Here is a 23,442-nt window from a genome sequence, read left to right as displayed (position 1 = left end):
CGCAATGAATACCGGGACAGTTTGTGGTTAATTAATCTCCTAGCAGATCAAAAATCCGATCAGATCCCGGTGAAACATGCCAAAAATAAGCCGAAGCCGACACCTCTGCTTGGAGAGTAGTGGCCAATGGATGTTTATATTGCACAGTGGTGCGTAGCATGGTGTGGCAGGTGCCGCATGTGTTGGTGTAGCGTTAGTGCAGTAAGGATGACGCAACGCAGGTGTCCCCACCTGTCCTTTAGACACCTGTTCTAAAGGACGTTCTAGAATGAATAGGGCGGCGCCCATCTCCTGTTTAATTACCCTTGGGCCACACAGTTGTGCAATCACTACAGCATGGGACCAATATTCGACTGGTACTCTCTAGGCATTTCACATACTGTGGGTCATTTAAGTACACATATTGACCGCGATGGACTCAATTTAGCCAGACGGAAATGAGATTCTTTAACACTGACTTCACTTGCTTCTATTGTGATGAGAAAATCGATAGGAATTTGATTGATCGGCGAGTGATCGATGACTTTCCGAACCCATCACTCCGCCTCCTGGGAACGTGCCGATCACGTGACTATTGTTGTTGTTGGGAACGAGAGGTCGGTTCGGCAGTCCAAGATGGCGGCGCTCATTCCAAAACTGACGTTGTTGTAATCAAAACGTAACGTCATCTCCATTCACGAAACTTTCCGCAACTCAACCCCACAAACCCGCTCGCGACCGAGAACGCGTTTGTGTAAAATTTCAGTCTGGACGGCCCAGAAGGGGAAACTATGCCGTGTGAGACGCGCAGCGAAGGCGGGGAATCTGGAGCCGAACCGCCGGCGGCTGACTCTCCCCCCTGCCCGGAAAGAGCAGACCCGGACGCCGAGGCTCTAGTCGTCCCCGACCCGGCAGTGCTTCGCGAGAGGTACCCGCTCCACTACAGCGTCTTCCAGGGCGACATCAAGAGGGTCTCCGCGCTCCTCAGGACCTGCGATGTGACCGAACAAGACGTACACGGTAGGACTGGCGATGTTGTTTTTGTAAAGAGGGGAGGGGCCGAGTTTTGCCATGCCTGCAGCACTAGGCATATGCTTAGTAATTACGGACTTACGTAATACTATGGTGTTGTCAGTTACACTAACATTACATACTGTTAACACTAACATAGTAAACGTATGATCATTTGGTAAAACTGCGTTGTAGAGAGTACGGAAAGGTTAAGAATGTGCTTGTCAGTAAGATCGTTCAATAATTTTCTAAAATTATAAAATATGTGTCAATTATACTAACACAACATACTATTACTATTAGTATTACTAACCTAGCATCGGTATGATCATTAAGCAAAACTGTGTTTTATACAGTACAAAAAAGTAAGGAACTCTCAGCAAGATCCTGAAATCAAAGTTATATACTTATGTGCTGCCAAAACTTTAGTTAACATATACACTAACATTTATACAAACGTACATGTAATAGTAGTAGTGGTATGTATGTGGGCGTACATTATATGTGGGCGTGAGCTCCAAAAATGGTCTGCATTACTACATTGAGAAGGTCCAGTTTGCTCATAAAGATACAAAAGAAAAATGTTTCCGAAATATTCAGCATATAACTAAACAGGTCTACAGGATATGATACCACACTGGTAATAGTGGTATGCACACAGCAATTTTAATACCCCGCTTCCTGGATTATGTAAGTGATCCACAGATAAGATAAAACATGGCAAACATAGTTTCCTGTTTCAGTCCTTGAAAAATTAGGGTTGGTAGGTAGGGATTACCTTTTTTTTAGACTTCAGTGATATCTATATAGGGGTCCAGCTAATACAATACAGTTTGACAAAGTCAAACTTGCATGAGGATACTTGTACTTTCAATGTCAATTCTAGAAAACCAAGCAACATCTTTTGCATCGCATTCACACCTCAGGGCTCTTGTCCAATTGAAGGGAATCTACATTTATTAAAGGAGAGAGTATGGAAGCCCTGGTAAATACAAATAGGACAGTGCCTATGGAGTAGTGAAGTAAACCAGACATATGCTGCCATCCATTTAATCCAGACCTACATTGTACATGTACAGTATGCTGCCAGCCATTAGTGATATTGTCCTGAGTGCTTCATGGCCTCCTGAGGACCATTAGCTGGGAAACATGTTCCACTTACTCAGCAGATTTGGGCCAATCTATACAGGCCAGCCTGCTTCAATCAGTGGCAATCTGTGTCAAAACATAAAATAGAAGTCGTTCTGATCGTAAAAGTGAAATGCTAGTCAGGATTATTCCCAGACGTTTAGAGCAATAGCTGTAAGTCAGGGGAGGGTTTAAAAACAAGCAAATCTTGATACAAAATTACATGTATCTAAATTTTAAAATTGATAAGGTAGAACTTAGATCGTAATATTGTGGTGCAGCAATATCATTCAATTGCTTAGGGAGAGCCCTTCCAGTGCACCTTATAATTAGTTGGGCTGGTAACATGTTTTACACTAAATTAAGAACAGACATATTAAAGTTTCATAAGGGACTAGCACAGGAAAGAAATCAAAATGTAAGCAATTAATTTATATTTTACATCAAATTTCATTACCATGATGAGAAACCAATTAAGGTGGTTATTATTAATATTAGCAAAATAACTCTCCTCATAAAAAAGCAACTAAGTTATTCAGTAAATCATGAATCATATCCAGTTGCTTGAGTAACTGCTTTTTTGGCGTATCGTATTACCTCCAACACCAGACCCGTCACTTACCTGTAGCCACTGTGGCAGAGTATGTCTGTCATGAATCAGACTTGTCAGCCACCAGCGGGCGTGCAGCAGGAGAGAGAAGGGCCCCTGACAATCTTCGGATATGAAGCCAAGCCAAGAGAGATTACCTGGATATCTAATAATATAACCTTCATCATCGTATTCAGTAAATATTGGGATGTTTGCTTTCTTTAAAACCAATCAGATTTACTTTCTTTTCTGCAGGAAACACAGCTCTGCATCTGGCTGTCATGCTGGGGAAGAAAGGTGAGTTCTGACCTGCAGTTCCACACAAAATCTCTAGGTGGGGTCAGGAACATTTCTGAAGTTTGGATTCTCCGACTGCTTTGATCATCAAACATGTCAAACATACTGCATGTGTACTCAGCACATAGCACATTGACAAAGTTCAAAATGTTCAATATCTCTCCATTTTGGGAACACTGATATTGGAAATCAATGCTACTGAGGGTCAGTTTTAGGTGAATATACATGTATATGGGATGCAGAATATTTTCTTATCCAAAAGTTTCTTTTCTCTCTGAATTAAGAGATGGGAGGTTTAATGTCTTGTCATATAGCTCAATATATCGTGACTTCAGACAATTTCAGCTTAGATGGTACCTTGATCTGTCATGACTTTACCTTATTTCAGAGTGTGTGCACCTGCTGTTGGCCCATGGTGCACCTGTGCGGGTGAAGAACGCAGCAGGGTGGAACCCGCTGGCAGAAGCCATCAGTTATGGAGACAGGCAAACCAGTAAGGAGTATGGTCTAACCACTTAACACTCCTGCCAAGGGTCACATTTCCTGTTGTAGTCTCTGCTTTCTTGTTCATACTGACTTTGCAATAAAAAATAATTACTGTGGTGTATTGTTGTACAGAGTTATTTGGTACAGGTCCTGGATTTCCAACTTGGAGTGGTCACTAACATACCCTGTCCTTGGTGCTGACTGCATTCCTTTAACATTGCTAAACAATAGTATATACATGTACCAGATGTTCTAAATTTTCAGTGCAGTTTCTAACATAGAATTTTAGTGTATGAAGCTCTAACCCTCCACTACATAACACTACATTCCCTGTCCTTGGTGCTGACTGCCTTCTCTTTACATTTATTAACTGTATTTCCCAGGTACTGTAGTCAGGTGCCAGACTAGTGAGTTTGTAACCTGTGTGTTTGTGAATAGACACTGTACTTCAAATATATGGCATGGGTGAATAGAATGTCTACATTCTGTATGTTTGAGCTGCCTTCCTTGTCATATCTCTTTGTCATTGCCCTTTCAAGGTTTTAAAAGTTGGCCTCTTTCCTTGTCTTTATTCAAAGTAGACCTGCCAGTAGATACAGCTGGTTATCTAGTAAAGTGTATCTTGGTTGACACAAATCTAGTTATCTTATTTGATGAAGAAGATTTTGCTCTTGATACACAATATTGTCAATGTGTGGTACCTTAACTGTTCCTTGGATGCAGTACCACTTGTGTTCACCAGGGGTCTCTTCTGTCCCACAGTCACCTCCCTGCTGAGGAAACTAAAGCAACAGTCCAGGGAAACTCTGGAGGAGAAAAGGCCAGAGCTTCTACAGGCACTTAAGGAGGTAAAGCTGAATGTCTTACCCTTTTGTCTCCACCTTAGATATTTACAAGCATTTTTTCTTCTTCTATGATACTATCAAGCAACCTGGCTTAGGTGTAACTGATACTTATATTTATAATTGATTAGTGTCAATCTTAGCAAAGAAATGAAATGTACAATGTAGACTTACAGCATTTACAAATGAATTAAACTTTTGTCATTTTTCATCATTTTTCTTTGTCCAGTTGGGAGATTTCTACTTGGAGCTGAAGTGGGATTTCCACAGCTGGGGTGAGTTAGACATGACTTTTGTCTTACAGATTGCTGTATACAAAAGACAATGTAGTTTTATTCTCTGTATAGGGATTAACAGATAGACCACTTTGGTACTGAACTACGTTCAGGTTACTGGAACAGCATCAAGTCAAAAACATCAATGCTCTAGTCAATGCTCAAGTTACTGAATGTGAGGACTTTAGGTGGTCCAATAGGAAATTTTACAGACCCTCCTAGTATACTCTTATTGTAAGGTAAGGTTATGTATGTCAGACTAACAGTGTATCACTGTTGTGTGTTCCAGTGCCCCTGGTGTCCAGAATACTGCCCTCAGACACATGCAGAATATACAAGAGTGGCGTTTGCATAAGGTCAGTTGTGACAAGCCTGGTGATTGGTCGACAGCCATACATTTTGAGTGATAACATATGCACAATTATTGAATGTAACAATTAAAATGAGCGTTTTATTCTATGTCTTGTACAGAGAACAAGAATGTTATTAAGAAAACAAAATTAAAGGTTTTTATAGTCTGCATATATAAATACAATGTATGAGCTGTTGTTAGCTTCTTTAGGTCCACAGCAACCTGTCTTCTAGAAAGATTTTGGTTGTTCAAACAACCAATATGCTTCAAGGGAAATAAGTTAGCATAAATACACAGTATTTGCAACAGTTATTACTATCTACAAGCTCAAGTGCCTATGGGCTTTGTTTTTTCTCATTCTATACAGTAGCTATGGTGTCACACTTAGAAAGACAGTTCCTGTTGAATTGCCACCATTACTAGTAGCAGTACATGTATAGTTTCCTGTGTCCCACACTATTGTCGGCCTGATCTGTAGGTACATGGCTCCATCCGCACCTAACCCTACTCGAACTCGCGAACTGTCATCCTCGTCATTAAGCACGATCCCGTCCTGATTGGTCCACTCCAGTTGCGGAGCCGGGCAGCCTTCCGCTTCGCACTTGTAGACTACGCTGTAACCACTCCCGACAAAATAATCCCCAGGGTAGATAGAAACTACGGGAGGTTCCTCACCAAGAAATATCCGCGGGACGTCCCAGAGGTTCATCCCGCGTAGCCTGAGTGGCGTTGAACACTGCACGTCGATCTCTTCTCGGTCATATCTTAGCAACAGCCACTCGCGGAAGAACACCATGTTACAGTCGCAGTGCCAGATGTTGTCGCCCAGCCAGGTCTTGTTGAACTTCCCGTAGTGCTGGATCTGGTAGCTCATGGTTGTCAGACGGTTGTCGCGCATGTCCAACTTTGTCAGCTCTTTTAGTTCCACGTAGAGTTCACTCACACTGGGGCCGATAAGGTTGTGGTCAAGATATAGGACGGAAATCTTGCTGAACAGTCCAAAAGCTCCTTCCACTGTGTCTAACACATTGTAGCTGAGGTAGAGTTCGGAGAGTTGTGGAAAGTCGCGGAAGGTCCAACCGATACTGTCAATGTGGTTGTAGCTCAGGTTTAGTCTCCAGATCATGTTGTCATCAAGAAAGGCATTGCCGATGTTCTGTATGGTGTTGTGTTGGAGGTAGAGCTCTCGTAACTTTGGGTGATGTTTGAAAACTGACTTGATGTCGCTGATGTTGTTGTGACTTAGATCAATGATCTGAAGCTCTTTGTTCCTGTATATGCCTTTGTCGAGGTACTCAATGTTGTTGTGTTGTAAGTACAGTTCCTTGAGCAACTCTAAGTTGGTGAAAGAAGAATGGATTGTAGCAATGTTGTTGTGACTGAGGTCCAGTCGTTGTAGGAGTGTATTTTGATCCAGTGCGTATTTCACACTTTTGATTTTGTTGCTGCTTAAGTTTAAATTTTTTAGCTCTAGCAGTTCATCAAAGCTGTCATCAACATTACTGATGTTGTTATGACTAAGATCTAACCTCTCAACCATACTAATCCTCTTAAAGGCTCCCTTGACGTTGGTGATTCTGTTGTGTTGCAGGTTGATTTCCTTTAATTGCTGCATTTTGGAGAAAGCTCTGGTGATGTCAACAATAGCATTGTGCCCTGCATACAGGGATACTATGGATGGAGTGCTCGAAAACTCTCTGTCCAGAGATGAGATGTTGTTATTTGATATGTCCAAGCCTTGTAGTTTGGGAACTTTCCTCAGTTCCCTGGCTAGAGTTGACAGCCTATTGTTTTGTAGGTACAACCACTGCAGGTTCTGCAGCCCTGTTAATGTGTTGTTTATAGTCAGGATGGAGTTGTGTTCAAGGTGGAGCTCCCTCAGCTCTCCCAGCTCTGTGAACAGCCTGATGATGGAAACTAGCGGGTTGTGACTGAGGTCCAGTCGGCGGAGTTTCCTGTTGTATGTGAAGGCATCGATGGCCATGACAATCCTGTTGTGGTCCAGACTAAGAGTTTCCAGATCGACTAGCTTGGAGAAGGCTTTCGAGATCACGCTGATGCGATTGTTTCCCAGGTCCAGCCAGCGTAGCTTGGGTAATCTGTCGAGCGAGTTCTGGATGTTCCCAACTTTGTTGTGGCTCAAGTCGAGAGACTCAAGCTGCTGCTGGTCCCGAAACACGTCCTCGATGGAATAGATCCAATTCTGAGCCAGGGTGAGAGTTTTCAGCTTGGAGAGACTGTGAAACCCGTTCCTGATGAAGGTTAGGTAGTTGTTGTGCAGGTAGAGGAACTTGAGCTGTACCATGTAGCTCAGCTCCCAGGACACGAACTGTATCCGGTTGTGGCTGAGATCCAGCAGCTCGACTTTCTTGTTGTGATGCAGGCTGTAGTTGAGGTGGGCGATGCTGTTGTGGCTCAGATCCAGGTGCACGAGATCTCTCAGGCTCTGGAAGGCCGACACCGTGGACCGGATCTTGTTGTCCCGAAGGACCAGCCATTTTAGATTCTCAAGGTCGCGGAACGCGTCACCGAGATGCTGGATCTGGTTACTCTGAAGGTCGAGGTATTCCAGCCGGTTCAACCCCCGAAACTGACGGCCTAAGGTCCACAGAAAGTTGTTGGCTAGAAGAAGCTCCTTTAAGTTGATCAAGTAGTTGAGGGATCCTTGGATCTCCGTGATCTGGTTGCTGCTGAGATCCAGAGATTCCATGCTGTCCAGATCGCTGAACGCGCCATGGATTGTCCGGATTTGGTTGTTCCGAAGGTTAAGGTCAACAAGTTTGTGGAGTCCCTGAAACGCTTTTGTTGCGATGCGGATGAAATTATTCCCCAGGTCCAACTCCTGAAGTTTCTGGTTTGCTCGGAAAAGACCGTTTACTCGTACAATTCGGTTATTACTAAGATCCAGCCGCCAAAGCTGCTTCAGTGCTGTGAACGCCCGGTTATGAACCACCCTCAGTTCATTGTTGTTCAGAAACAGCTGCTGTAGCTGTTCTAATGCTGCAAAGGCTCCAGCATTGATGGCCCTAATCTGGTTGTGTCCCAAATCTAAGATTTTCAGCATCTTCTGGTTGGCGAATGCTGTCCCCAGGTCGGTAATGTTGTTATAACGAAGATACAACGTCTCTAGCTTGGTCAGATTCCTGAAGGCCATTTTGATGGTGCTGATCCTGTTGTTCTTCAGGTTAAGCCAGGTTAGGTTGGTGGTTTTATGAAATGCGGTTTCCACATTGCGGAGTCGGTTATACTGCAGGTGAAGCACTTCCAACGCTCGAACGTCTCCGAGTATTTCCTCGATGCTGACAAGAAAGTTCCTGGTGAGGTCTAGCACTCGGAGCTTGTTCAGGCCAAAGAACCCACGTTTTTGTATCACAGAGATCGCGCTGTCCTTCAGTGAGAGGTAACGCAGGTCACGGAAAGGTCGCAGTTCGCCGGAACGTATCCCTCCCATGGTGAACCCGATCAGTTCCAGCCATGTTGCCTGCGTGGGGAGGTTCTCGGGAGTGTCCAGGAAGCCCCACCCATGGCAACTGGCACCCTGCCCCCACTCCGAGTCTATGTCCAACCCACAGTCACACAGAAGTGGGCAAAACTCTGTTTCCTCTTGTGCTGGTATTGTAAGAAGGTGGTTGCAAGAGAAAAGTATAATATATAGGAATGGAAACATCCTGTTGGAAAGTCTTGAAGTTAACCTTTAGCCTGCTATGGTAGCTGTGTGGTGCCAAGTTTTGTATAGGTTATAGAGTTTGGCAGCAGGCAGAAGGTAAAGATATGTAGCAGTTTCAGTGTTGTTTGAACAGGTGGTTTTCTTCACTGAGATGCAATGCCCCCTAGTGTCCAGTCCAGTACTGCACCCAGGGTCCTGTTAGAGTCAAAAGGCTGAATAAATATTGATGTTGTTGGATCATTGTCACCAGTTCTGAAAATAGCATTTTTAACATGTTAACCAACTAACAAACCAACATAGGTGAAGTCTGTAACCTCCTTGTCGTAATATTACTGTAACTAATAATGTACTTGTATTCACACAGTGACACTTCCTGAATAAGGTCTCATTCATGTATTACTCCGAGTGTACCCCCTAAAAGAGTACCAAGTCAAAAACTAAACGGCTGTATGAACGCGTGTTTTTATTGGTGAGAATTTCCCCTTTAGCCATCCCAACTGATGTAAAACGTCAAAGCAGTGAAAGCTTGTTTGTAACTGATGAAATTAGGACGTAATTGTCGGTAGCCGCGCGCAAGGTCGGACGTGCACAGTCCAGTGTTGTGAGTTGTGCGGTCGTAGGTTTGCAGCGTGGGAGGGCCTCTTGCGGGCAGCCGCTAGGTGCAGTTTGTATTTCCCATAAAAGGGGATTGTGTGTATAGAAGTCGTTGGCAATTTTTTTATGAGATGTAGAGTAAGTGTGCTCAACATAGCATGAAAGATATCAATTGATTTAATGTAGGATCATAGGGAACCCGGTCTCGTAAGTCGCTCATTAATGCATGGTTTCTAATGTATGGAAAAAACTCATGAATGAGACCTTAATTAGAAATAAAAAATATTCACCAAAAATCAACGATTAGTGCTAAGGTCCCAATTTTTTAACAACGTTTGCCCAGGATTTAATGTCCGATTTTTCAGCGCAAGTTGCATTGTGTAACCACGCCCGTTGCCATGGCAACGGACGAGGCCATTTCTGCGGGGGTTGATTGACGCCGTCTTTTCACCATTCTCCGTTTTACAAAGATTTACAGTCAAATAACGTTTTGAAAAGCTGTCATAGTCAATGATACATACACTAAAGATTATTCCCTGACTATCAGTGTTGTGTAAGACGTCTGTAAAGCAAGGACTGACAAGCACACGCTTGCAAATTATATAGAAATCGTGTAAACCCAAATTCACGGACAACACATGCAAACATTAGTCATGATTAGAAGCGTCGATTACGGAACTTAGATGTTCATATGAAATTGTGGGTAGAGTTAAGGAACCACAGAACAGGAAAAGATTCAAATACTAAAGATATGTGCGCTCTGCTTTCAGGAAAAGCGTCAAATACAAGGCAATCCGATGCGCTACGGATTGTTCAAAACCACCTTGCCCGCAGCCTGACTGTGTACCCACCTAAAATCGCATGCCTGACAAGTTGGGTTACCTGATTGCATCCCATAGTAATACCAATTACGTCTGATTACCCTGCTGGCCGAAATTTGTGCCATTGTTACCCCCCCCCCTACCCCACCACACACACACGCACGCACGCACGCATGCATGCACGCGTTGAGTCTGGCGCCCCCCGCCACTGTCAGGGCGGTGGATCCTTACCCCGTCCGCTCCACACCCCCCCCCCCAAACTAACAGAAAAACACCTTACACGCTACAGCTGACGTGAATTTGTATCCCCAAGACTTCCAGACTGCAAAATCCAACTAGATTTAGTGGATTTCTACTTACGTGAGAAGGGATATATTATGCCAAAGCATTACTGTAACTTTCATTGGAAAAGTTTCTGTTTTGCTCTGTGCTAAGAACGCTGTCTGGACCTCCCCTTCATTTCTGAGTGATAGTTTATGGTCAATTTGGCCTCTTTTGCCTTTATTCTTCTCAACATGTAGAAAAAGGTACTTTTGACCGAAGTTGCCTCGCATTTTTGTGAGCAGGATCTTGCGTCACCTCTGTAAACCACTCCCCATTCCCGCCTAGGCTGACTTTTAGGGTGCGCTAGATGCACTATCAGCAGCATGTCGCTTATTTCTTCTTACCTCGGGTTCAAATTTTAGCAAGTGTATATGTTTGGCTTTACTTTTGTTTGTGTAATGTCGATGTTTTCGCTTTTATGGGCGTGTCCTGATGCGACATGCACATCAATGTCCTTACTGATGCTACGCCTCATTTGCCAGCATACACCAAATGATCAGCATCGTTCAGATCTATCACTTGCTGTCCATTCAGGTTTACAGGCAAACAATCTCATACAGAACACATTAATCTACCCAACGGAACGAAAAAAACAATTAATTACTGTTTCCGACACGTCATAAGGGTAATTAAGATATCTGTTGTACTTTTATTTCAGACTGCCAGGTGGCGCTGCTTATATCAAAATTTTGACGCAACTTTATTGACCCGTTGCTTGGTAACGGAGTGACGTGAGACAAAATCTTTCTCAGAGATTGTTAGGGGATGTATATTCTCTCATTTAAAGACACAATCTTAATAATCAATGGTAATTAAGGTCTCATTCATGTATTACTCCGAGTGTACCCCCTAAAAGAGTACCAAGTCAAAAACTAAACGGCTGTATGAACGCGTGTTTTTATTGGTGAGAATTTCCCCTTTAGCCATCCCAACTGATGTAAAACGTCAAAGCAGTGAAAGCTTGTTTGTAACTGATGAAATTAGGACGTAATTGTCGGTAGCCGCGCGCAAGGTCGGACGTGCACAGTCCAGTGTTGTGAGTTGTGCGGTCGTAGGTTTGCAGCGTGGGAGGGCCTCTTGCGGGCAGCCGCTAGGTGCAGTTTGTATTTCCCATAAAAGGGGATTGTGTGTATAGAAGTCGTTGGCAATTTTTTTATGAGATGTAGAGTAAGTGTGCTCAACATAGCATGAAAGATATCAATTGATTTAATGTAGGATCATAGGGAACCCGGTCTCGTAAGTCGCTCATTAATGCATGGTTTCTAATGTATGGAAAAAACTCATGAATGAGACCATAAATAAACTATGCCAGATTTTTTTGGGTTTCATGTATAAAGAGAGTAGTGTTACAATTTATTAACTTCTCCAAATTAAAGAATTAGTTACTTTAATAATCTGTTAGAAATTCTGTAGTGTATTTCACACAGGATGAGACAGGGCTTAAATAAACACTACTCTGTATAAAAGTTGTCACTGATTTTCTTTATAAGCGCATCTTGATAATTCTAAAATTCAGGAAAGTTCTACAAAGCAGCATGCCTCTGCCTGCATTTATAGGTTTAATGTGGTTAGAAACAAGGCTTCTCAACTCAGCTGGGTGCTAACTCCTTATTGTCAATCAGAAAGCCTTACTAAAGTTTAAGTCTTGGACGTCTTCCAGAAAGACTTGTCCTCTATGTCTCAAGAAATAGAGCTGCAATTAGTAGTTATTTAGACAGATAAGGTTATTTAGATAGATAAGGATACAAAAACCCACCTTCAAAGTTTTTTGTCTCTTAATTGGTGCTGGCAAGTTCTCAGATCCTCAAGGCGTCTTGGGGCGGACTTTCTTATCCTTGAGATTTATACATACACTCCAAGGAGTTTGGGAGCATGTGTGTGACCCCTGAGTAAAGGCAGCCTAATGCACTGTTGTACAGGACACACAAGGCACCCTGGGAGTAACAGGGCCCAGATGGACCACCTGGGGGAGGGGAGGATAATTGTTGTATCCTGGGGGAGGGGGAAGGATAGGGGAGGATCATTGCTGTGCCATGCGTGGGTCCACAGTGAGGGAAAGCTCATTGTTGGCGTGATAGATTACCTGTGTTGAAGGGGCAAGCTGGGGGGAAAGGGAAAGACCACTGTTGATTCCTGGGTGAGGGGGCAGGCTGGAGACGGGAGGATCATTGTCTCCTGTGAAAGGGGGAGGCTAGGGACAGGGGAGGATCATTAAATGTCATGGGTAAGGTGGCATCTTGGTGAACAGACCATTGTTGTTTCTAGGGTAAGGGGAGGGGCGGAGGATAGGGGAGGATCATCGTTGTCTCATGGATGAGCTGGGGATGGTAGGGGAGGGTCATTGCTTTCCTATGGGTGAGGGGGCAGACTGGGGACAGGGGAGGATCATTGTTGCTTAGTGGGTGGGGCATTGTGAGGGTTATATTATTGTTGACTTGGAAGTTTTACCTGGGGAGGTTACAGGCTTGTTGACAGGGGATGATCATTGTTGTCTTATGGGCAAGGGGGCAAGCTGGAAGACGGGAGGATCATTATATGTATACATATACATGACCCACACAGAATGTATGTAGTGATTATGAAACTTTAATGATGATTCATTTCAAGTTATTCAGTTTATGTAATATGCTAATATGTACAGGATTACACAAAGATACACTTTTAACTGTATAATAAAAACATTCAAAAGGTACATTACACAATACCTGGAAATGACAACTCATAACACATTGCCTACTATAGGAATAACAGCTGTACAACATAAATGGAAATATATGGAAAGTACAGTTATCATCTATGAGCTTTTAGTAGAGAGCAATGAATTGACTCCATATATCATCAGATTCTGGATGACTGTACAATTTTTACAGAGTAAGCGAAATGAGTTTTGGACGGCCTTAAAGCTCTGAAACTAAAACCCCTGTTTCTGACAGAAACCTCACTCGTAAACTGCTGTAGACAAAACATGCCTGAAGCTGAAACAGTCAAATTACTAGTAAGGGGTCCCATACAGTCTCTAAACTTAACAGTCATCTAGCTGTGATATTTTGTGAAAGAATTGCAATTTGTTTCTAGAACAATAAAGAGTCACAGAGGTACAGAATAACATACACAATTACAACAAAATGTATTCTAGTGAGACATGTATAATAAGCATGAATATGCTAGAAGAGTAGTACAATTTAAGTCTCTATCCAAATCTTAACATACTGCATATCAACAATGAAGTCTTTTGTGCACTGTTATATGTACTATGTTGCCTGCTTCCCTGAAGTATGATCAGTCTTTTTCTCCTTTCTCTTCTCAAGAAAAAGGGTCCTTTCTTCGAATTCATTACTCACACTGTCACAGGAAAATTTTGTGGTGGGACACTAGAATGAAGAAATGTCCATAAACAATGTCCAACTTTGTGGAACAATTAAACTTGATGACATTTTTCTAGGAATTGTTCTACTATCTGATTTACGAACTCAATTTTTTGGAACAATTTAACTTGTTAAATTTCTGGTGTGTCGAATTTTTTTCTAGTTCAATTGTCTCGCAGATGCAATTTCACTATATAATTTCCAACTTTGCTATCTTACAAACAGGTACACTGTGCTTGTGGTGTTGCCTAGCGGGTTACTAGCATGACAGACGTATCTTCCTACATCCCTCCTATTTACAGTCTTTATCTTTAAAGTCCCATTCTCCAACAGTTCAAACCTTCCCTGGCTGCTCGAAACTTTCTTATTGTTCGGTAAGGTCCACTTCCTGATCGGTTCGGGGCAGCCGGGGATCTGGCATCGCAGCTGTGCCTCGTTTCCCGTTGCCATGACAACGCTGTACGGAGCCGATCGCGCTCGCGGCGCCGTCGCCTTCACCGCGTCCGTCTCCCAGAGCTTCTCGCCGCGTACCCGGTCGGGGGTCGCGCAGGTCGCGTCGATGATTCGCTCGTCCGTCCGGCTGAGGATCCAGTAGTGGTGGTACAGCAGCTCGCACGTGCAGTGGAACGGATTGTTTCCGAGGTACGTGGAGTTCTGGTACCACGTGAACCACCGGTCCAAGGTCGTCAGGTTGTTGAAGGTCAAGTCCAGGTCCTCGAGCCGGCGGAGGTTTTCGAACGCGCTTTCGATCCCCGGTGCGTTGAGCTCGTTGTGACTTATGTTCAGCCACCACAAGTGTGGAGTGGTCTCAAAACACTGCTGTACGGAATGGAGCTTGTTGAAGGAAAGATCTAAAACCTGTAGCAACTTCAGTCCTTCGAGCACACCTGTTATATTAGTCAATCCGTTCCTTGTCAGATCTAAACTCCTCAACTTGTCAAGCTTGCTGAAGGCTCCCCGCATGTCCGAGAGAGAGTTGTTTCCAAGGTAAAGCGATCGTAAGTCTAAGCTATCCAGGTGACCGTTGATGTGACTGACTCGGTTGTCGGTTAGATCCAGGTGTTGGATGGAGTCCACTCCGGTAAAGGCGCGATCGAGAGACCGGATGCTGTTACTGCTAAGGTTTAGCCCGACTAAATCATGACTATCGTCGAAGGCGTCTGTGATTTTTGAGATGTAGTTGGAAGTCAGCTGAAGCCAGGAGAGGCGGGGGGTCTTCTTGAAGGCCTTGTCGATGTTGGTGATCTTGTTGTTGTCAAGATTCAGGTCTGTGAGAGAGTTTAGGTCTTCAAAATGGCCGTTCACGTCTTGAAGTTTGTTGTGGCCCAGGTGGATGTAACGTAGGGCGGACAAACCTGCGAACGCTCGGTCCAGAAATCTGATGTTGTTGTGACTCAGATCAACGGACTCAAGCTTTTCCAACCCCTCAAAGACTCGGTAAAGGGAGTCAATCTTGTTGTCTCGTAGATCGAGCCATTGAAGTTCTTTAAGAGTGTTCTGGCTGTTTTCGTTGAACACTTTTTTGATGTCGCGAAGGCTGTTTCCAGCAAGGTATAGTTCCTTCAAGTTTTTCATCCCTGCGAAAACACCCTTTACATGGTTGATCTGGTTTCTACTAGCATCTAGGTGTCTGACACTCTGCAAACTGTTCAACCCATTCACAAGGAAGAGGATATTGTTGTGGTCTAACTTTAAAGTTGCAAGATTGTCAAGTCCTTTGAAACCCTCAGAGATGGAGATGATCTTGTTGTGGCTTAGGGTGAGCCAGCGAAGCTTGGAGAGACTGGAGAAACCGTTTCGTATGGAGGTGATGACGTTGTGCGAAAGATCGAGGAACTCTAACTCCGGTAGGTTACTGAAGACACGATGGATGTGCTTAACGGTGTTGTTGCTAAGATGAAGTGTCCGTAACTTGTTCAAGTTCTTAAAGGCGTCACCGATGGATTCAATCTTGTTGCTACTCAGATGCAGGTACTCCAGTTTTGACAGGTTTGAGAACAGCCCCTCTATGTTTCCTATCTTGTTCTTGCTTGCATCTAACCACTTCAGGTTGTAAAGGCTGTTAAAGAAGTTAATATCAACCTGATCAATACTGTTATAATCAATCAGTAACTCCTCTAAAACATTAGGGCCTTTTATGAGTGATGTAAGTGAAGTAAGTTTGTTGCTTGTCAGGTGTAACGTCTTAAGATTACCCAGGCCTTGGAAGACGTCTTCAACTGACGTGATCAGGTTGTTCCTCAAGTCCAGGTGCTCAAGTTTCCTCAGGTCATTGAACCCACTGTCCAGAAACTTGATACCATTGTTGCTTAGTAACAGTTCTCTGAGGTTCTCCAGCTTCTTGAGGGAAGTTTCCAGCCTCTCGATCTCATTGTGCTGCAGGTCCAGAACTTGGAGTTCCGTGAGCTCGTCAAGTTCGTACGCGACCGTTTTGATCCTGTTGAAGCTCAGGTCAAGTTCGATCAAGGTCGTGAGCCCCCGCAGAGCGTAGTCTAAGTATTCTATCTGGTTGCTACGAAGATTTAGCTCCTGTATCTCCCGCATGCCTTGGAACGGGTAGCGCAGGGTTTCGATGTTATTGAAGCTCAGGTCCAACTCCCATATCTTGTTCACCCTCCTGAAGGAGTCTTCGCTCAGCCTTCGGATGTTGTTGTGAGGCATTTCCAAAGTTCTTAAGTCTGTGAGAGCCGTGAGTTGCCCATCTAACTCAGACAAGTCATTGTATGCCAGTTTCAGCACCCGGATTCTACAGGGTGCAGAAAACGTGTCTGATAGAGAAGTCAGGTTGTTATAGCTCAAGTCCAAGTACCACAGTCTGGGTATTCCCTCCATCAGTCCTTCTGATGACACAAGCCAGTTGTGACTCAGGTCCAGTTTCAGCAGCCTGCCCAGGCCCACAAATGAGCGGTTCACGTCCACTATCCGGTTCCATTTCAAGGTCAGCTGCACCAGGCTGCCAAGGTCGTGGAAGGTTCCATTGTGGAACAGGTAGATGTTGTTGTGACTCATGTCCAAGAACTGGAGGCTGGTCAGCCCCTGGAAGGTCTGGTTCGTGATGTGGGTGATGTCGTTATACTTTAAGGACATGGAGCGGACTTTCTTAAGATGCAAGAAGGCCTTGGCTTTAAGGACTTTCATGATGAATCCTTCCATCTTGAGCCAGACGGCAGAAACGGGGACGTTGTCCTGCGTGTCCAAGAAGAAGTGGTAACCACGACAACGCACGCTCATCCCCCAGGCCGGGTTGTTGTCGCAGGTGCACAGGTCGGGACAGTAGTCGGGGTCAGGGGTCGGAGTTGGAGCTGTGACCTCGGGCGGGGTCGTCGCCCTGACGATGTTGTCGTCGCGGCGACTTGGGGGAAGCACTGTGTCAAAGTTCGTTCTTCGACTAGTCGGCGGAGGTGGTGTGGTCAGTCCTTCCACGGTTATAAAGACCACATTCTCATCTTTGCCATTGACGTTCTCGGCTATACAGTGATACACGCCTGCCTCGTGCTTCTGTATCTGTCCTATGAACAGAGAGCCTTCGGATGATACGCTGGTCCGAGGAGCTCGATATCCCAACTCTAACACTTCAGACTTGGGCGTTTTCCAGCTGAGTTTAGTGATGGGGCACTCGGTTGTGCGACAGTCGATTCTCACATCCTCTCCTTCTTGCACTGTGAGGAAACTGTCGGACATTCTGATCCAGGGTGGGTCGCTGTTAGTAGCAAACTCTTCATCCGGTACGTCCCAGATCTTTTCCCCGAACACACGCCTGGGCCGTGAGCAGGTCACGTTGATCTGTTCTCGGTCGTTTCTCGTTGCGATCCAGTTCCTCATGACCAGCATGTTGCAGCCGCAGTGCCAGGGATTGTGGGATAGGCGCAAGTCATTGCCATGGAAACTGGTCGTGTTGGCGACCATGGTGGAGAGGGAGTTGTGCTCGAGGTTTATCGTCCTGATCTTCGGGAGGAAAACGAAAATGCTTCCGTCCGCAAGGGAAGATATCCGGTTGTGGCTCAAATCCAGCAGACGCAGATTGCGAAGCTCTCGGGAAGAAAACTTGACAGACCGGATGTCATTGTGCTGCAGGTACAGGGAAGTTAACGCTCCCAGGGCACCAAACACTCCAGTGACGTCCTTAATCTTATTATGGCGCAGGTCCAACTGTTTTAGCTGTGACAGCCCAGGAAAGGCACCTTGGACTGAGGAGATCTGGTTATAGCTGAGGTCGAGTTTACGCAGTTTTGTGAGCCCTACAAGCGTGTCTTCTAGTGTTCTCAGCTTGTTGCGTGTCAGGTACAGGTTCTGTAGCTGACGTAGCTCTACTAACTTGTTCTGCATGGATTCGATCTTGTTGTTGGTGATGTGGAGGTCCACGAGATCGTCCGCCCCAGCGAATGCGTTGTCATCAACAGTTACGATCGCGTTCTCACGAATAGAGATGTAGGTGAGTTTGGGGTACACTGTGAAGGCCTCTGCCGGTAGGTGGGACACCTGGAAGTTACGGATGTCCACGAGGAATGTGTCACGAGGGAAGCCGGTCGGGAACGTCGTTTCGGTGTCTTTTCCGTCGCAATCGGTCCGCCAGCCGCCATAACCGTCGGTTGTGCAGGTACACACAGGCGGGCATCCATCCACAAAAGCTACTTTTATCAGAAACAAGAAGATAAACGCACCACAGAACATGGTTGTTACACTTGCACTTGACTTTCCTCGGTCAAACTCTGCAGTCCTGAAGCACTCTCAGAGTCCCCATTGTCCGGTGGAGCAGGAAAGAGCTGTTGTTTCCATGTTTGAAGGTCGGGGAATGAATGAAGGAATTCTTCCCAAGGTAGGTCAGTTCCTGAGGTAGGGCTCTGCTTCCAATCTGCTGCGCATTATTTACACAACGTAAGTGCCAAGGCGGCTTCTCGCAATCTGGGCATTCCTTCAGGCCAAACAACAATATTTACCACTTCTGAGGCGCACGCAACCTTGAAAAGTCCCTTTCTTGCACGTCAGACGCTGTTTTGATCATTGAGTTGTGGCTTTCCAGCAGCATTTTTGGATCAACTTCATGTGTTTTTTTGCTTGTGCAGCATGTTTTTGTATCCAGAGGTAGTTGGGTAACTGCCACCTTACACAACACTGCTCCAGTTTGGTCCAGTTTTGGGACGCTGACCTCTCTTCACCTCTGTCTTACTTCTTGGGATGGTTGTTGTACATCATCCTGCTTTGCCAGCTTTCTGAAGAATGTGTTGCTTCTTTCTTGTAGCCTACTTTCTCCTCACGACTTCCTGGCCACACAAACAGCAGTACCTCTGTGGACAGGTAGAAAACAGGTCACACAAGATGAGCCACAACAAACAACACTGTTTTGTAACTACAGTAGTGATCTACAAGACATCCTTTTTCAAAACACAGTGTTGTAAAACATCTAAAGATACAAAACATCAGAATTATTCTGGCTTGTTTTAGAACTCTTAAAAGCTCAGTTAAATGAAGATGGTAGAAAATATACTTGAAGTTTTGTACTTGTCAATGAAATGCAACACAAGACACTCTAACGAATGAATGTGAAAAGTCAATGTGAAGGATCACAATGAAGACAAAGTACCAGTAAGATTTGTGTGATCAGTGACTTTAATTGTGATGAAGGGCAGTGATCAACCATAATTTCAGTTTTTACAGTAAGATTACTAAGAAAAAACCTCACATGCCCTTGCTACTTAAAGATTTATGATCAGGTCCAGGATTTCCTGAAGATCAAGTGCAAGGTTACCCCAAAACCGGCAGGACTGTCTACAGCTGGTTCTGTACTCTGTTCCACCCTGCTTTCTAACAAAGACACAGAGGGACTAGTGTTCAGTATGTAAAAATGAGGTAAAACTTTTTACCTATATACAGAACAGGTGGCTTATACCATTGATACCTACACAATATCAGCATTTACACTAATTCTTGGACTGGTCCACATGTTTCTGCAGAAAAAGTAACTGTTACATATCATTCGTAAAGTTTTTTCCCCAGCAAAGTTGAGCAAAGAGCAACAGAACAGTTACATAGTCATCCCTATGTCTGGTTTGGTTCAATGTAATGGTGTCATGGTCAAAGCTGGTACAGTTAATGGTCAAGGTCTGTCTGGGAGCAGTGTTTGGCTTTAGTAGTTTGATCATAACATGGCAACTGGTCTTTTTTATAGGTATTGCTGTGGTACAATGTATATTACTAAACTAGCAATCCTCAAATGAAATCATTGTCAATCGATCTTAAGAAACTTTTAAACTTGCTGGAATTGGAACACTCTGCCTCATATGTCCTAGAACATGGAAGCCTCTAAGTATAAGTCAACCGAAACAAAACACATTATTACACCTTCTATATCATATTATTAAGATCGTCTCAAACAGTTGGGTCAAGATTTTTTTGTAAGGTGGCAATCTTGAGAAGACTTTGAAAAAGTTAACATGTACAATGTCATGTACTCTGTTTTGTCAAGCATTGGGTTCTGACAGCCAAAACAAACACGAGTGTTTCCCTCTCCTGTTGTGCTTGGCCCAGTTCTGGTTTATTTTTCCTTCAGAACTTTACTGGTGATCAACATGAGGAACAGCCAGGGCCATGAGGGCTGGAGGTCAGGTGAAAACAAGGAAGTCCTGTTAGGCAACATCAACTCAGTATTGTAGATACCTGTGACTCCAAATCTGATGCAACAGTACAAAGAAACTGTTGTTAGACTTAGATTACAGGGAAGAAAAATGCAAGAAACCTCTTTCAAAATGAATGGTCGTGTTGTATTAGAATTTATAATTTGAAGATAACCATGTATATGTGACTGTGAATTGACACAAAGTTGAAAAAAAGGTTTTCTTAGCTTTTATATTATTGAAGAGGCAATGTGTTTTAGCACTATGAAAGTCTTTTGTCCTTGAATGAATGAAAAAATGAATGGATAGTTGGAAGTCAATTGATCCATCCAAGTTATCTTCTCAGTGACTACCCGTCACTTTCAACTCAAGCCTGTCATAAATTTGCCAAGAAAGATTTCATCCATTTTATGGCGGTGATACTACATGTTATTGTACTATTTGTAGCTGGCCAATTTTTAATAGGTGCATGGAGGCAGCAATGCTGTGACCTTAGGTTATACTGAAGGCATATTCTAAGGCTAAGACCTTGTGGCATTTCCCTTTTCCGCACATGTTCTGATCATCAAAGGTTGTTATGTCTGAGTCAGGGCTCCAAATTTGTTTTGGTCGTCAATCATGAATAAGGGAACTGGTGCTGCAAATCTAAAAAGTTCTGTTAACATAAATATTTTGTGTTCGTAACATAGAATAAAGTAGAAATTCACCAAAAGCTAATGAAGTACAAATGTTTGAATTTGGGCCAATTTTGCAAAGATGCAAACCTCCTAAATACCCTGTTAAAGTTGTATAGCCTGTCGAGCTGTTTCGGGGCAGACAAGAGTTAGACTGGGGTCAGTTAGACTTTATTTTTCCCACTTGTGTGTTAATTATAGCACAAACCTTTGCCCAACAGTTCTGTCTGGCATTTTCATGGATGGCTCTTAAGTCGTTTAGAGCTGTCAGTTTGAGTGAAGTGGACCATGTAAAGTTTTGTTAATTGTCCTTTTGAATTGTTGCCAAATTGAGGGAGTTGCAGGTAATTAGGAAAAGGTTGTATTTTTTTAGTGTGAAAAATGAATGTGATTAGTCAAACTTAGGTAAAAAATTTCTGTCACTGAAAGTTTAATTTCTTTGAGGCTTTGAGAACTCTTAAGGCTAAATTTAAGGATACAAAAGCTCCCTTAACTTAAGTGTTGCATCACCTACAATATCCTAGAAAGTACAACCCAGCTTGAAGCTTTTAAACTTTAAAGCGATGACATCATGTCTGTGTACATTTCCCCAGCCTGCTGTCATCACACATGTACACCCTGCCCCCTCACTCACTCCTGCCTGCCCCCTCACTCACTCCTCACTCCTGAGACTGTTTTGGCAACTTGGGAGGAACCAGCAAACCTTTCCAAAGGAGTATAGCCTGGATACCAGATTGTTTTCAGGGCCTGCACAGACCAGCTTCTGGGTGAAAGGCCAACATGCCCACAAGGAATGAAGGAAATTCTGTCTTGGCCCCCTGAGTTAGAGGAACAGGTCTAATTTGGGTCAGGCTGCTGACTGTGGTAAAAGAGAACTCGCGTGTTATGCCATGTGCATCTTGCCTGTTTTTTATTTCACATGCTGGCATGTGTTTTTACTAGCCCAAGTCCCTGGGCCTTTTTCTGACAGGCTACACAATTTTCTGTATATAGGGTAAGTAATTGAAATGAGCATCATAAAAATTCACTGCAGGTGCACACTAATTAACTTGTTTGTACTGGCAACACTCCCAGCACTGTAGGAATACCAGGAAACCCACGATGTACATGACATGTATCATACGATGTATGGTTACCAGGCTAGTGACAGACTGTTTCCAGGGCCTACACAGGCCAGTTCCTCGGCTCCAGGGCCAACATACATAAATTGTACCCCCAAGGAAATTATACCACAGTCGACAGTCCCCTGTTCCTTACTTAGCCCGGGTGCCAGGCTGTTTCCAGGGCCTACACAGGCGAGTTTCTGGCTCAGGAACCAACATACCCCCAACGAAATTATACCACAGTGCCCTGTTCCTTAGCCTGGGTGCCAGACTATTTCCAGGACCTACACAGGCCAATTCCTCAGCTCCCGGGCTAGCCTGGGTGCCAGCCCCTACCGCGAATAACCCTTTCAGCCAAGGAAGCCATATGTTTGGGTCTGGCATCCAGGCTAGTGACAGCCAGGCCAGATTCAGCCAATACATCAGCCTTAGACTACGACTTGCCAAATTTCAGCCCAGCAGAACTGGGACGTGTGACCCGGACTCTTGTCTGTCTACAGGCAGGGTTTGTGTAGTAACCTTAGAGAGACCCCATCTCAGAGTGCAATAAATATATTGGCAGGAATCGTGGCTTTCAACACCATACCTACCAAAGGTGCAGGACCTACAGACCTTGAAGTTCAACTTCATGTGATACCATGTAATTTCTAGTGGACCTTTTAACCTGTGCGTAACTAGTCTCTACCAGACACTGGCTGGAAAGTAGTAAAATTTAGCGGAATGGGGAAAATAATTTGCCTTGGGAGTTTGGCCACAAAAGAGTTAATTTGCCCCTGCAAGGGGAATATTACCCTTACCATGGGATCACTTTCCTGGCTAATTGTTCACCCTATTTGTCTGCCAAATTCTACTATCCACAACCCCTTTAAAAAAACCCTTTAGAAGGTCTGTTGGAGGCTATAACCTCTGTAGTCCTTTCCTGTTGTGTAACACATGATCTCATGACTCCAGACATATGGAACAGGTTAAACCTTAGACCTGCCGGTCTCCGTTTCTCTGTTTATGTGCGTGCACAATGTCTGTTTGAATATTGACTCTACAGGTTAATTTTCAAGAAAGTAGAGATATCAGATGTACTCACAGATAGCCTGGTGGTATAGAGCCTTGCCAGATGATATCCTTGATCCCTGTCCAGAGTTTTGGGGGGAAGAGCGAAGATTGTGCCAAGCCGCCGGCCGGTGTTTCTTTGTCATGTGGTAGAAGTGTGCTGAGTCCTGTTTGGCTGTTAGGAGAGACCCTGTAGGCCTGTGTTAGTCAGGGGGAGGACAGGAAATCTCACATGTGGCTCAGACCTGACCTCAGGTCAACCCTGGAGGGGACTAAC

At 44.2% G+C, this 23,442-nt stretch overlaps 3 protein-coding genes across 3 annotated transcripts; 1 reads left to right on the top strand and 2 right to left on the bottom strand.

The window, feature by feature from the left end:
- The first annotated feature begins 544 nt into the window (after positions 1 to 544).
- Positions 545 to 4,962, top strand: LOC109467029 (ankyrin repeat domain-containing protein 13C-like). The gene is made up of 5 exons (XM_019764924.1): positions 545 to 999; positions 2,963 to 3,004; positions 3,393 to 3,497; positions 4,253 to 4,338; positions 4,897 to 4,962. Exons 1-5 carry the CDS (start codon positions 771 to 773, stop codon positions 4,960 to 4,962), a joined length of 528 nt encoding a protein of 175 aa, XP_019620483.1. The 5' UTR covers positions 545 to 770.
- Positions 4,963 to 5,329: 367 nt separating this feature from the next.
- LOC109467028 (chaoptin-like) lies at positions 5,330 to 8,410 on the bottom strand. Its single transcript, XM_019764923.1, has one exon. The coding sequence runs from the start codon at positions 8,408 to 8,410 to the stop codon at positions 5,330 to 5,332; it is 3,081 nt and encodes a 1,026-aa protein (XP_019620482.1).
- A 4,694-nt stretch (positions 8,411 to 13,104) lies between these two features.
- On the bottom strand, positions 13,105 to 23,386 carry LOC109467038 (chaoptin-like). Its single transcript, XM_019764932.1, has 2 exons — positions 23,200 to 23,386; positions 13,105 to 19,015 (listed from the first exon to the last, which is right to left on the bottom strand). The coding sequence occupies exon 2, from the start codon at positions 18,399 to 18,401 to the stop codon at positions 13,941 to 13,943; it is 4,461 nt and encodes a 1,486-aa protein (XP_019620491.1). The 5' UTR covers positions 18,402 to 19,015; positions 23,200 to 23,386; the 3' UTR covers positions 13,105 to 13,940.
- Positions 23,387 to 23,442: the final 56 nt, after the last annotated feature.

Source organism: Branchiostoma belcheri, unplaced genomic scaffold, assembly GCF_001625305.1.
Source record: "Branchiostoma belcheri isolate BF01 breed outbred unplaced genomic scaffold, Haploidv18h27 scaffold174, whole genome shotgun sequence".
In the NCBI taxonomy this organism is placed as follows: Eukaryota; Metazoa; Chordata; class Leptocardii; order Amphioxiformes; family Branchiostomatidae; genus Branchiostoma; species Branchiostoma belcheri.
Note: the sequence above shows the minus strand (reverse complement) of the source record. Positions and strands in the feature narration are given on the sequence as shown.